The sequence below is a fragment of the Saccopteryx leptura genome, chromosome 6 (assembly GCF_036850995.1).
Source record: "Saccopteryx leptura isolate mSacLep1 chromosome 6, mSacLep1_pri_phased_curated, whole genome shotgun sequence".
Taxonomy (NCBI): Eukaryota; Metazoa; Chordata; class Mammalia; order Chiroptera; family Emballonuridae; genus Saccopteryx; species Saccopteryx leptura.
Window position 1 is genome coordinate 145,389,284 of NC_089508.1, and position 14,501 is coordinate 145,403,784.

Here is a 14,501-nt window from a genome sequence, read left to right on the forward strand (position 1 = left end):
TTGCTTGAATGTGTCACTTTGATACATAGTCTGTCTTCTAGTATATAAAGTAGTGATTCTTAAGCTTTTGCACACAAATCACCTGAGAGTACTTATTAAAGCTATTGTTCAGGGCTGCAACTATAGAGATTCTGATTCATTAAGTCAAAGGTGGGGCCCAGAAGTTGGAATTTCAAACAAGACCTTAGAGAATTCTAATATATATAGGTGGTATACATTTTGAGAAACATTCCCCTAAATAATATACAGTAGGGTCCATCAGAAGTTTAAAAATTGTTCATTTCAGTTTCACAAATATTTACTGATTGTTGATATGTATCAGGCACTTTTGGGGAAGCATTAACAAAGGCTACTTTAGTATTACAACATTTATTGTTTGGGTTAAATACTCTTATAAAGTTAGGCAGCTAAATCTGCTGGCATTTTGTTGCCTGTAAGAAATGATGAAAAAATTTTAACATTAAAAGAAAGACTGAAGTGATTACGGGGGTAGGGGGGAGGGGATGGTGGGAGAGAGAGGAATAAAGAGGGACAAATATACAGTGATGGAAAATGATTTGACTTGGGTGATGGATACATAACACAATCAACAGTTTAAATACTATAGTGATGTTCACCTGAAACCTGTGTACTTTTATTGATTAATGTCACCCCATTAAATTTAACTTAAAAAAATCATATTCTAAAAAAAAAAAAGACTGTGGTTTTTTAGAATTGGAAAGAAAACTGTTAAAGTGTGGACTGTGGAGTTTTGAATTTTTCATTTCAACCTGTCCTAAGGCATTAACAGTATTAGAATGAAATATGTATCTTTGATTCTTCTCTACTCAGTCAATATACAATATACCACCCAATATAGAGTATATGACATATGGAATTGTGTGTAATATTAATATTGCAAGAACTCATTTATTAGCATTAACATTGAAAATATTTTATGTTGAGTTAAATTTTTTTCGTTTGGGATCTGTTAATAGTATTGTAGAAAACAGTTTCCTGTAACCTTATTATAGTCTCTTGCTCCTTTTTCTTTTCAACCTGAAAAATTGGTAATGTGCTTTAATTCTGCCTTACTTAATGCTTCTCAGAAATGTATGGCCTATGGTGTATCTTTTTCATGGGAGACAGACTAAACTCTCCTCCTTTATCTTACCTGATGCTTCAGGGTTTGATTGTAGGATGGAGTTAATATTAGTGGCAGTGACAGGAATGACAGCACTTTGTACTACTTGCTGGTGGAAGTACAAAGCTGTCATGCTTGAAACCCTTGGATACATCTTACAGTGGTCTGTAAAAAAATGTGTGGATAGAAGGGTAGAGATTTAGGATTATTTTACATGTTACTTTATCATGAGCAAGGGGACAAATACTAGTTTGTTTGCTCAACTCTTTTTATCCTGCAAAAATGGGTATTCCTTAAAAGGTGTTAGTTTTCATGTTCAGGATGAACTCACTTTTCCCTTTGTTTCCACATTTCAGTGGCACTGTTCTAAATGGTTGTGAGTTGTAGTGTTTTAATATTCTTCCTTTGCTGCATATAGGTATGTTATTATATTGCTAATTTTTCCAGTCTGTCAACTGGAGTTTCTTTTTTAAAAACATTCTTTGCATTGATTGGAATCCTTTTTTCTTTCATTTAAAATTTTTTATTTTATTTCTTTTAGCAAGAGAGTGAGTGAGAGAGAAGAGAAACAGACAAGAAGGGACAGAGATCAGAAACATTAACTCATAGTTTTGTCACGTTAGTTCTTTATTAATTGCTTCCCATACATGCCTTGATAGGGGGGTTCCAGGCAAGCCAGTGACCCCTTGCTCAAGCCAGCAACCTTGGGCTCAAGCCGAGACCTTGGGCTTCAAGCCAGCGACCTTTGGGGTCAAGCCAATAACCATGGGATCATATGTATGATCCAGCGCTCAAGTCAGCAACCCCGTATTCAAGCTGGTGAGCCCGTGCTCAAGCCTCAACTTTGGGGTTTCAAACCTGGGACCTCAGTGTTCTATGTGGATGGCTCTATTCAGTGCACCACCACTGACCAGGCTAAAAATTTCATTTATTTATTTATTTATTTATTTATTTATTTATTTATTTTTAAATTGAATTTATTGGATGACATTGTTTAATAAAACCATACAGGTTTCAACTGTACAACTCAGTAACACGTTATCTGCACACTGCATTATCTGCTCACCACGCAAAGTAAAGGCTCTCACTGCCACCACTTATCCCCCTTTGCCCTTTTCCACCTTTCCCCGCCTGACTTTCCCTCTGGCCATTACCATACTATTGTCTGTATCTTTTTTTGGGGGGGGGGTGTAATTCTTCACCTTTTTTACTCACCCCTGCTACCCCCCTCCCCTCTAACAGCTGTCAGTCTGTTCTCTGTATCTATAAGTTTGTTTCTATTTTGTTTACTTTGTTCATTAGATTCCATATATAAGTGAAATTATATGGTATTTGTCTTTCTCTGACTGGCTTATTTCACTTAGCAAAATGTTCTCCAGGTCCATCCATGCTGTTGAAAGGGTAAGATTCCCTTCTTTTTTATGGCTGTGTAGTATTCCACCGTGTAAATGTAAGTACAGTTTTTTATCCACAAATATACTGATAGGCCCTTGGGCTGCTTCCCAATCATGGCTACTATAAATAACGCTTCAGTGAACATAGGGGTGCATATATTCTTTTGAATTAGTGTTTCATGTTTCTTGGGTTAAATTCCTAATAGTGGAACCACTGGATCATAACACAGTTCTGCTTTTAATTTTTTGACGTAATGCCAGAGGCGGATTTAATGGCGGATGCACTGGGCATGCACCCTAGCCCCTGACTTCTGAAGGGCCCCACAAACCCCAACTTTACACTTTTTTCTAATGTAAGGGGCCCAATATTTTTTTCTCTGCCTGGGGCCTCAACTGACCTTAATCCGCCTCTGGGTAATGCCATACTTTCTTACACAGTGGCTGCACCAATCTGCATTCCCACTAACAGTGCATGAGGGTTCCCTTTTCTCCACATTCTTGCCAAAACATGTTGTTTATTCATTTGTTGACGATAGCTATTCTGACAGGTGTAAGGTGATATCTTGTTGTGATTTGAATTTGCATTGCTCTGATTAGTGATGTTGCACATCTTTTCAAAGCAAGTCAGTCTTCAAATTAGTATTTTTTGTGAACTCTGACCAACAATTCTGTGTTCTCTTTGTATTTCTCTAAGAGCTAAGCATCTCTGAGTATTTTATATTTTTTTCCTATTTAATTTTCTCTTTTATAATTATCTGAGTCCCTTTAACCCCTAACATTTATTATTATATCATGTTGAGCTTTCTTAGAATTCAGTGCAGCTCCATAGGGGTTTATACTCAGAATTAAGTACATATAAGATCCATCTCTGGCCTGACCAGGCGGTGGCGCAGTGGGTAAATCATTGGACTGAGATGCGGAAGACCCAGGTTCGAGACCCCGAGGTTACCAGCTTGAGTGCGGGCTCATCTGGTTTGAGCAGGAGCTCACCAGCTTGAGCCCAAGGTTGCTGGCTCAAGCAAGGGGTTACTTGGTCTGCTGAAGGCCCACGGTCAAGGCACATATGAGAAAGCAATCAATGAACAACTAAGGTGTTGCAACGAAAAACTAATGATTGATGCTTCTCATCTCTCTGTTCCTGTCTGTCTGTCCCTGTCTATCCCTCTCTCTGACTCTCTCTCTCTCTGTAAAAGAAAAAATAAAATAAAAAAAGATCCATCTCTGAAATGTAAAGAAAATAGGCTCCAAAAGTTTTTTTTAGCTTTTATTTCTTTTCTTATTTAGTGGAAGGGAAGAAAAAAAATGCATTATGCTTTTCCCGTGCTTCTTCCCACCATTTAGATAAATAATGTGCTTCACATTTGGCCAAGTTACCTTTTTTACCTTTAACAAAATGATCTGGAACTATAGCTTGAAGCTATTTATTTTAATAGAAAAATAGTTTAAGTATTTGATATTTTATCAGTATTATATTTTAGTACTATTGTTATGTTTTTTAATTTTTAAAATTATTTTATGCAGCTATTAAAGAATGAAGTAGATACGTATATAATGAGTTGAATGGATATTTATAGTAAATTATTAGAAAAAAGCAGACCCCAACCTGACCTGTGGTGGTGCAGTGGATAAAAGTGTCGACCTGGAACACTGAGGTTGCCGGTTCAAAACCCTGGGCTTGCCCAGTCAAGGCACATAGAGGAGTTGATGCTTGCTGCTCCTCCCTCCTTCTCTCTCTGTCTCTCTTCTCTAAAATGAATAAATAAATAAAAATAATTCTAAATAAATAAAAGATGAGAGAGAAAAGCAGACCCTGGCAGGGTAGCTGAGTTGGTTAGTGTGTCATCCAGACATGCTGAGGTTGCAAGTTTGGTCCTTGGTCAGGGCACATATAAGAATCAATCTGTGATGACATGAATAGGTGGAGTAAGAAACTGATGTTTCTCTTCCTCTCTATCTGAAAATCAGTAAATAAAAATTTAAAAAGAAAAAAAAGCAAAGGATGGTACTCATATTTTTTGCTTTATATGCCTTGAAATCTCCCCATTGTGTTTATAGTTTTTTATAATTAAAACTTATTGAGGAAGAAAGTAGGTATTTAGTAGAAAAACTGAAGAAACCAGTATGCAAAATATAAAGTAGTTTAAAACATCAATTTGAAATTTTCATTTTGAATATATTTTTTTTGTTTGGTTTCTTCCTTTCCCCCTCCCCTCCCCTCCCCTCCCCTCCCCTCCCCTCCCCTCCCCTCCCCTCCCCTCCCCTCCCCTCCCCTCCCCTCCCCTCCCCTCCCCTCCCCTCCCCTCCCCTCCCCTCCTCTCTCCTCCCCTCCCCTCCCCTCCCCTCTTTCATTCTTTCCCCTCCCCTCTTTCCTTCCTTCTTTTCATTCCTAGTGAGAGAGAGAAAGGGACAGACAGACAAGAAGGGAGAAAGATGAGAAGCATCAACTCACTCATACTTGTGGCACTTTAGTTGTTCATTGATTGCTTTCTCACGTGTGCCTTGACAGGGGGTTGCAGCTGAGCCAGTGACCTCTTCCTCAAGCCAGTGACCTTGGGCTCAAGCCAGCGACCTTTGGTCGTGTCTATGATCCTGCACTCAAACTGGCAACCCCGTGCTTGAGCTGGTGAGCCCATGTTCCAACTGGGTGAGCCCACACTCAAGCCGGACGAGCTTGTGCTAAAGTTGTACACCTTGGGGTTTTGAAACTGGGTTTGCAGCATCCCAGGCTAACTGTCTATCCACTGTGCCACTACCTGATCAGGCTCATTTTGAATAGTTTCTAATATCTAAAACATTCTTGAATTTTCTGCTTTGCCAGAATTTTTTGTTTTTCTCATTATTATTGGTATACTTTCCACAAAATATAATTCAAAAGTTCTTATATCATTGAGGATAATCTGGTCTTTTATGGTTCTTTTTATGGCCACTATTTTTAATTCTTTTTTTTTTTTTTTGGAACAATGAAAGCTTTATTTAGTACAGCCATCCTGCCTGACGAGGGTCTCTGGTCCAGGGGCCAGGGGCCAGAGAAGTTGCTATATTTAATTCTTAATCACTTATAACAGTTGTCTTTGTGGTTGGTTGGTACTCCCTGTTGATTCTACCCAGATGTGGATTTAACGGCGAGTGCACCGAGCGCCTGTACCCTGACTTCTGAGGGGCCCCACAAAACCCCAATTTTACACTTTTTTCTAATGAAACCAGTTTGGTTTCATATGTGCAATTTTAACATTAATAGTACATAATATTTATTATTTATTTAAAATATGGAAAACATGTATTTTTATTTTCCCTGTCTCTCTCTTTTTTAAGGGGCCCAATATTTTCTTATGCACTGGGGCCTCTACTGACCTTAATCCGCCTCTGATTCTGCCTCACTTGCCGGCCACATTTCTCTGCTCCAATGCAGAGCTACTGCCAGGCCTTTCATTACCTCTCCAGGTAATGGCAACAGCTTCCCATCTTTCGGGTTTTACTCAGCAACAATTTGGTTTCTCAGCTTCCCATTTCTATCTTAGTCAACTCTTTATTCATATTAGTATTTATTATTATTATTTTTGTAGCTCATTTCTCATTGTATAGTATTATACCCTGCTGAGATTTCTCTGCTGGCATGAAAGGCCTTCTGTCTCTTGGCCCCAATTTAACTTACTAGGTAACTTCTCACTGCTATATTACTTTCTTTTTAAAGAAAACAATTTACTATTTCCAGAATATGCTTCAGTAGCTTCCCTCACAATGCTTTTGTTTTAAGTTTTTAAATCCAACATAATTTCTTTTGTCTTAAGTTTATTAAGAACTTTATTTTTTTGTAGCATTTATCACATTCTGCCTTTTTTTTTTTTAAATAGATATTACTATTTAACATTGATTCTAGATTAAAGTTCTGGGGGTAATGACTATTCTGTATGAATATTTGCTATAATGCCTTCTACATTTTAAGGATTACCATAATGTGTTAATTGAATTACAAAGCTTATTTAAATGTACAGTCATAAAATATAATAGAACCAAAAGTTCCGTTGAATTTGGAAAGTAGTCTTGAAATTACTATGTTGATTAAAGTACTACTGAGTACCTATTTTCTTATACTTTTAGGTTCTCAGTTTTAAGTCTAATCTCAGTTAAATGAGTTTGATTTTTTTTTTAATGTCTAGAGAACTGAAGTGTTGCTATACTTTTTTGGGAGCACTAAAAAAATATACCACATACCTAAAAATTGACTTACGATGAGTGAGAAGTACAGAATTATTATGAATGCCATTTTTAAAGAAAAGCATAATCATAAATAATTCAGTTTTCATAATAGGTTGAACATCTGTTGAGTACTAGTTGGTAGAATAATAACCTCCTTAAGTTAGCAAACAAAACAAAAGAGAAAATAGCAGTTTCATATTTTGTTGAGCTTGTCTTTGGTTAGTTTTTAAAATAATACTTATTTCTATTGTTTTGAAGAACTAACTCAGTTAACTAATAGAAATTGATATCTGTGTCTGTGATTTGTAACATGGGCAGGAAAACAATTTTAAGAAGGATCCCACATTAAGTTTCTGTTACCTCTACTAACAGTAGAATTTAAAATTTAAATTCTAACATGAACAATTATCATTAATACTTTTTTTTGTAAAGTTATTTGAAGTAAAGTGAAAAATTTATACATGTGTTGCAAGTCATCATGAGGAAAATTTTCTTTTCATAAAACCAACATTCAAGAAAAACATTATCTCTCTTGTTCTTTCATTTAAGCTGAGGTCGCTGAGGTCAGTAATTGTAAACATGTGTCCTTTTTTAAAAAAGCTAAACTTATAAATATGATTTTGATGTACATATTACACACTATTTAACATGATAAAGCTATTCGAAGTTGTCTGGTAACTGATTTTTCTTTATTGTAAATTGGTGAGTACACTTTTGTATTGCTGGAAGATCATTACAGGTGGGCAAAACTGCTTGTTAATTCTGTTTCAATGTCAAGTGTAGAGATAATAACAGTTTAGAGGGCAACATTATAATAGTTGCCTTTTATTTCTTACTTTGCTAGATGTCTTATTACAGAGAATAAGAGGGTTTGAAAGCAGTTAAGGTAAATATATTAGAAAAATGTTTTTGAACTGAATTCTTTGGCATGCATATAGACCTGAAGATTAAAAAATATTTAATACACAAAGGGTTTTCTCTTAATATGAAAACTCTAAAAATGTCTGATTTTTAATAAAGATTTTAAAAATAAATTTTAAAATTATATGCTCAGTAGTCCAAGTATAAAATTAGTTTAAAAATTTTAATATATTAGCAGATATTTTATGCCAAATATATTTATCAAATGAATATTTTTAAAATGTCTTTGTGAATTCTTAATTTTTATTCAGGGTTTCAAAAATAAGTGCAGAAGTCCCGGGTTCGATTCCCGACCAGGGCACACAGGAGAAGCGCCCATCTGCTTCTCTACCCCTCCCCTTCTCCTTCCTCTCTGTCTCTCTCTTTCCCTCCTGCAGCCGAGGCTCCATTGGAGCAAAGATGGCCTGGGCGCTGGGGATGGCTCTGTGGCCTCTGCCTCAGGCGCTAGAGTGGCTCTGGTTGCAACAGAGCGACGCCCTGGAGGGGCAGAGCGTCGCCCCCTGGTGGGCGTGCCGGGTGGATCCCGGTCGGGCACATGCAGGAGTCTGTCTGACTGTCTCTCCCCGTTTCTAGCTTCAGAGAAATACCAAAAAAAAAAAAGTCTTATGCTACATTTGGTTAAATTGAATCATTTCTTTAATTCTATAAAAGAGTTGAATATAGGTAGAAAAGAGGGTAATTTTGGCCTTGCTGAGATTTGACAATGTTAGCATTATTATCAGAAGTAAATTACTATTAAGTTTGTTGTGTAAATTCAGGGAATTCAATTATTGCATGGTGATCATTTTCCCAAGGATTAGGGTATTCAGTAAATGGGACTGGATGAATCTCATTTATTTGTATAAAAGTAATATATTATTTGACTGTTTGATATAAAAATTAATTTAAAATACTTGCTACTTGATGTATTGAATACAGTGTTAAAAAGTAGAATAAAAAATGTCCAGTTAACCATTGATAAGGTAGCAAGTATTTGCTTACTTTAATTTATTGTTTTTCTGATTCAGTGATACTTGACAGTCCTGGAAATCAGATTATTACAGTTGGAAAATATTTGTTTGATACGAATTCCCCAACCTGACAGCTATAGTTAGGATTAGTAATTTTATAGTTTTCCAACATGAATTGAGGATTGGAGACAAAAGTTAAATTAAGTGGTGTAGAATAAAGCAAATTGACAAGATTTGTTGCCACTTTAATGATTTTCAGAGTAGAACTAGAACTACTGTATTTTGAAACATTTGGGAGCTATGAAAGGGTAGAAATATTGTGTAAATCGTATTACTCTAAAGTTGCTATGTATCTAAAATAAGAAATAGTTGGCTTTCTTAAGTTTTTCTCCCTTGTATTCAGATTTTAATAGTTAACTTCTATTAAACAAAAAGTTCAACTTGAATAAAGTTATTTTAATGCACTGTTTTTTCTGCAGATTATTAATTCCAAGCATTTGTTTAGGCAAAGTGAGAAAGGAAGAAAGAGGCTGGTGCTTTAATTTTCTTCCTTCTCTTTATTGGCAGTTTATTTATATAGTATAGGCATAGTGCCCTTGTTCTTAGAAAATCAATCTCTTTTTCATAATGAAGTTGAATTTCAAAGTTTCTCTACCTTGGTTTGCAGATACAGGTTGTTTATCTTTGATTCTTGAGTTTTAACATCCTGATAAACTCTACAGTTTGTACATTAAACAAAAATATAAAGTTTTATACCTGGTTCATTATTTTTGGTTCGTTAAATATTATAGCAAGTTGACTATGCCAGAAAACAGTATAGTGGTACAGAAAATCCTAGATTGATTTGTTTGGAGCCGTGATTATGGTTCTTATGTTAAAATGCTATTCCAGTTGTCATTATATAAATATATCTATAGTTTATAGCTTAGAAACAATATACTTTACATATATTTATATATGGTATATGCAAGGATACCTGTGTCAGTTACATTTTAAAGTTATACACTGTTTTAAGGCTATGTATTTATTATTTAGAAAATATGACTTACATGAATATCTTCTGATGGACATAATATTGACAAAATATACACGATATTACTTTAACAAACTGCCATGCAACAAATACATTACGTTATGAAAAAATTGGATATATATGACCTAATCTAATCTTGACATTTACATTGAAAATTTACAACATAAACAATACTTAAAATGTTTTTCTTATATTTGGCAGTAATTTTACTTTTTACAATTTAAATTTGAAACTTCTCAATGTGGATTTGGTGAAACTTAGATTTTTCCCTAGTCAGTGACAACCTGAGGTACTAAACATTTTTCTCTTATTTCACTATCTTCAAAGGTAATTTTTTTGTTTCTTTTAGGGTCTATCCAAGAGTTGTGAATTACAGCATTGTTAGGCATGGGATCAGCTTCTACTATAGAAACAACTCGCTTTTTCATTGTACTTTTCAAGACCTTTTGAAATTTTTGTCTAGTGAATGCATATAATAAAGGGTGAAATATAGTTGTTCCATAAGCCATGACTAGAAAACACAACCTTAATTTTACTAAAAGGTCGCTTGGGCCTAAACATAAAATGGTGGTATTTAAAACAGAAATTGGTGTCCAGCAGAGAAGAAATGTAGAAATAATCAATAAAGACATTCTGAAGACTCTTTTTTGCCTTTCTCGTCGTTCACGGTGTCGTTTCACAGCTCGCCGGAGGGCAATTATTACAGAGACTGAAGTTCTTACACCAAAGACTACATTTCTCCCACCACTGCTTTGTGACATGTCTGTAGTTTCATGTTGCGTGGTTAGAGAAATTGTCTTTTTTTTTCTTACTTTCTTCTTCTGTCCTGTTGAAAATCTGGTGCCTATTCGAATATTTAGAGCCTGAAGTATTTTGGTGTATGTGATTAGCATTACTATGACAGTGAAAAAGAATATCGGAATCTGTACAAGCAGATGGTAGTACATGCCCAGTTCAGTGTAGTATTCATTTGTACTAACACAGAGAAGTGTCTTGTTTTCCCATGTATTTCCACTTTGAAGACTGAAAAAATTTACCTCAATAAAGGGAATCAGAAAAGAGAAAAACGAAAAAATCCAAATGGATATCATTAGCATTACAGCTCTGCCCATTGTCAGAATTCGGTTTGCAGGTTTTACAGAGATGTCATATCTGTCCAAAGTGATAGCAAAAACGTTGATTGCTGTTGAGACACTTGCAAAAGATACACAGGCCTCATGGAAACAGCAGATAAGAGCAGTGTTACTCTCCAGTGAAAGCAGAAGGATAACTATAGTTAGAGGAATACATCCCACACAAATTATTACATCAAGTACATGGAGATTCATTGTAATAATGTTACTGACAGAGTTGATTAAGTTGGATTTCATGCAGTAAAGTACCAGTACAGTGAGGTTGCTGCCGAGTCCCAACACAATTTCTAACATAAGAAATCCGGTGAGAGATGCTTGAAAGCTTAATGGATATGATAGTGGTTGGTACATATTGGTATTGATGTCATCAATGTCATCTCGAACTGTAATGTTAGATTCAGACTGCATGTTGATTTCCAGAATGGGGGGAAAACACATTCTTTTGGAGCAGTTGTTTTTTTCCCCTGGAAAGCAAAATAGAATAAACTATTTGATATTTGGCAATTTACATGATATATAAAACATGTGCTCTTTGTTGAAAAAAAAACCCCACAACCCTTTTTTTGTATACTTAGTTTAATTTTTAAGTTTATAAACTATTAATGGAAGACATAGAAACATAATGTTGTGTTATTTTGATGTAGAACGAAATTGGGTTCTCCCTTTGAAGAAATAACTATATAGGGATTACTTCTATATAGATCAAAATTATTTCATATGCTAAAAACATTTTCCTCATTTTGGTTTTTCAAGCTTATTATTTGAAACACAGTATATTTTTGTATAATAAAACTACCCTGTATTTAAAAAATAATTTTAGCCCCATGTTTTAAGATTTCATTTTAAAATATGAGTAGGTATGAAATAAACATTGTTTTAATTTGTTCTAGCATAATTAGTCTAGGTGTAATTGTTACTGGGAGATTTCAGATGAACAGGGCAAGTGTTCATTTAAAATGCTAGATGGCATACAGCCTAGTTTACTTTAAATTATTTTTTTCATGTTCTTGATTGAAATTCATATTCAAAAGTCAATAGTATGATTAGGGATATTTGGATTTTTTTTTCCCACAGAGTAGACAAAGGATAAGTGTTCTACATTTTGTAGTTAAAATGCTCACTGAAGTTTTATTGTGGGCAAACTTAGGTAATAAAAATTAGAAGAAAAAAGACATGTTGAAATAAAACACCACAAAGCTTGGAACAATAATCACTTCTATGAATTGAATGATTTATTTTGAGATCACACCCTCTTAAATTTTGTGGAAGGAGAAATTAAAATTTAATATCAGTAATAAATAACCAGTTTTGAAGTGCTTTAAAAGACTATATCAGTTGATTTTATTTAAGCAGAATTATTTTTCAAAAGTGAAATTTTAGGGAAAAGGAGTATGTGAGGCCTATTTTCTGAGGAATCTTTTAAAGTTACACATTCCTTTTGGAACCTTTTATGTAAATCACCCTGTGTATAATTTTGAGGAAACTTAAAAAAAAAACTTTTGCTAATTTATGCAAATTTATATTTTAATATGTGGAGGTTTAGAGTAATTTATAAAAATGTCTGATTTTCTGGGCTAACATGTCAGTAACTAGTAGTATATTCAGTTAAAATATAAAATCATACAACCAACTGTATTTCACATTTCAACTACAGTATTTTCATTACAAAATCATAATCAAACAAATTATAAAGGTTAATCATTTTCAGAACTTACATTAACCTTTCACTCGATGTAACCTTTTACAAGGTTTAGAAAACTTTTATTTATGCATAAATATTTTAGAGGTAATATTTCAGAAGCACAAATGAAAGCCATATTAATTTCTTTTGAGCTTGGTGTAAAAGCACATATTCAAGTAAATGAAAGTCTTACCTAACATTGAAATCCTATAAAAATGGAAAATTTTAAGTGTGCCAAATTTTCTGAACTGACAGATTAAATATCATGTTTTTGTCACGTCAGTTAGATTTGTAAGTAAATAAAGCAGAAATGTCAATTAGGTGATAATTAAGAAAAACACATCTCCTTAGAGCAAAATCCTTTTTTCTTCTTCTGGTAAATGTAAAACCGTGTGGTAGGGTGCATGCATCTTCTGACCTACCTGTTTGCTGTTGCCTTAGGGGCCTTTTGGTTCACTACAACAGTTTTTCACAAATTGTTACATGATGTTATTGAAAGATTTTGACATGAATTTTTACCTGACGAAAGTGAAGTAGCTGTGTTTTATTTCATGTCTTGTAGGAATTCTTTCATTTTCTCTCCAATACTTCAACTGCATGAATTGTGAGATTTAGTTGGCTGATGGATTTCTAAAGACCAGTACAAAATATTTTTTGTTTTGTTTTAAAACATCATGACCAAAAGAAACTTCTTCAAATGATAGGAATTATGTTTCCCTTCAAATAATAGGAATTATGTTTCTTTGCAGAAATATATGATACTGTCTCTTTATTTTCCAAAACATGTGAAAACAAAAAAGGAAACATAAGGTTTCTAGCTCCTAAAATGTATTTAGTCATCCTTTTGTTACACACTATCTCTATAGCAGTCTTGATTTTTTTGAAATGATTTCTCAATCATTTAACTTGTTTTATTTTATAAATCCAGTCCATGATCTTTTGATAAAAACCATCTGCTATGTAATCTGATTTGTTTTCATTAGAAGATACATAATTGGTCATAAAACTCCAATGGAAAAAATCCTTTAGTCATATCAATTAATACAAATATCTGAATATTTAGTGCAAAAAATACTTGCTAAAGCTCACTTAGCTTGCTGGTAATGTATGGCATTCTTATTTTGGCATTCCATGTTTCATTGTTTCTTTAAGAGTCAGTAGCTCCATAATTCTGGTATGCTAAAGTATAAACTCCCTCTTTAAAAATGCTCACCATTTTGTCTTCAGGATTTTACAATTATATTGTTTTTCTTTTTGAGGCTATTTTATACAGCATCTTCTCAGGATGGTTATTGTAGATTTGTTATATTCCAGCAGTAATATAGACCTGTATTCTCTGGTTTTAACTCCTTAGTATCCTAAAATCATATGTTACAAGAATATCCTGCAGGTTATGTTCAGACAGCTAGGGAGATAGATTCTCGGTCAGATGCATTCTTCATATTTTCAGTTGTGAGTACTGAATTAGCTGCTGTGAGTGAGCCCTTGTGGAAAAGAAAAACAATGGTTCAGAAATAGGGTTTCTAATAATTTCCAATTAATTGAAAGTTACTGTAGTTTTATTTTAATAGTATATTCAGTATTTGTTACCAAAGTAAGCAAACAGTATTTTTATAGTCACAGCTTATACATAAATTTAAGGATTTCTTTAAATAAAAGATTCTTTTACTCTAACAAGGATTGTAAATATGTTATTTAATAACAGAATTAACATCGCAAATGTAACCATGAAAAAAAGCTGTAATTTTTAGAAATAACTGATTTCTGCTGTCATTGTTGAAGCTAACTTTTATTTTCAGAGATTATGAGCAATAAGCTTATACTAAACATGCGATCATTCCCTCGTCTCTAATAAATTTAACAGCATTTCCTGCTGTAAAATATTGTAGCTTACTTACTGTTAGCTCATGGTTTGAATTTAGATTGATTAAAACAGATTTCATGATATTTTAAATTTCCATTGAAGAATTGCTCATGTAAATGACAGGATAATGTAAAATGTAACTTTAAATTATTTTCAATGACCATGACCAATAATAAACTTAACCAAAAATTGAGTAATAAATCAT

General features: G+C 33.9%; 2 protein-coding genes across 3 annotated transcripts in view; one reads left to right on the plus strand and one right to left on the minus strand.

Annotated features, from left to right (window-relative positions):
* Positions 1 to 14,501, plus strand: part of COG5 (component of oligomeric golgi complex 5) — a 444,866-nt gene that overhangs the window by 81,687 nt on the left and 348,678 nt on the right. The gene's annotated exons all lie outside the window — the stretch shown is intronic.
* Positions 9,708 to 13,215, minus strand: GPR22 (G protein-coupled receptor 22). Its single transcript, XM_066342018.1, has 2 exons — positions 12,952 to 13,215; positions 9,708 to 11,215 (listed from the first exon to the last, which is right to left on the minus strand). Exon 2 carries the CDS (start codon positions 11,187 to 11,189, stop codon positions 9,888 to 9,890), a length of 1,302 nt encoding a protein of 433 aa, XP_066198115.1. The 5' UTR covers positions 11,190 to 11,215; positions 12,952 to 13,215; the 3' UTR covers positions 9,708 to 9,887.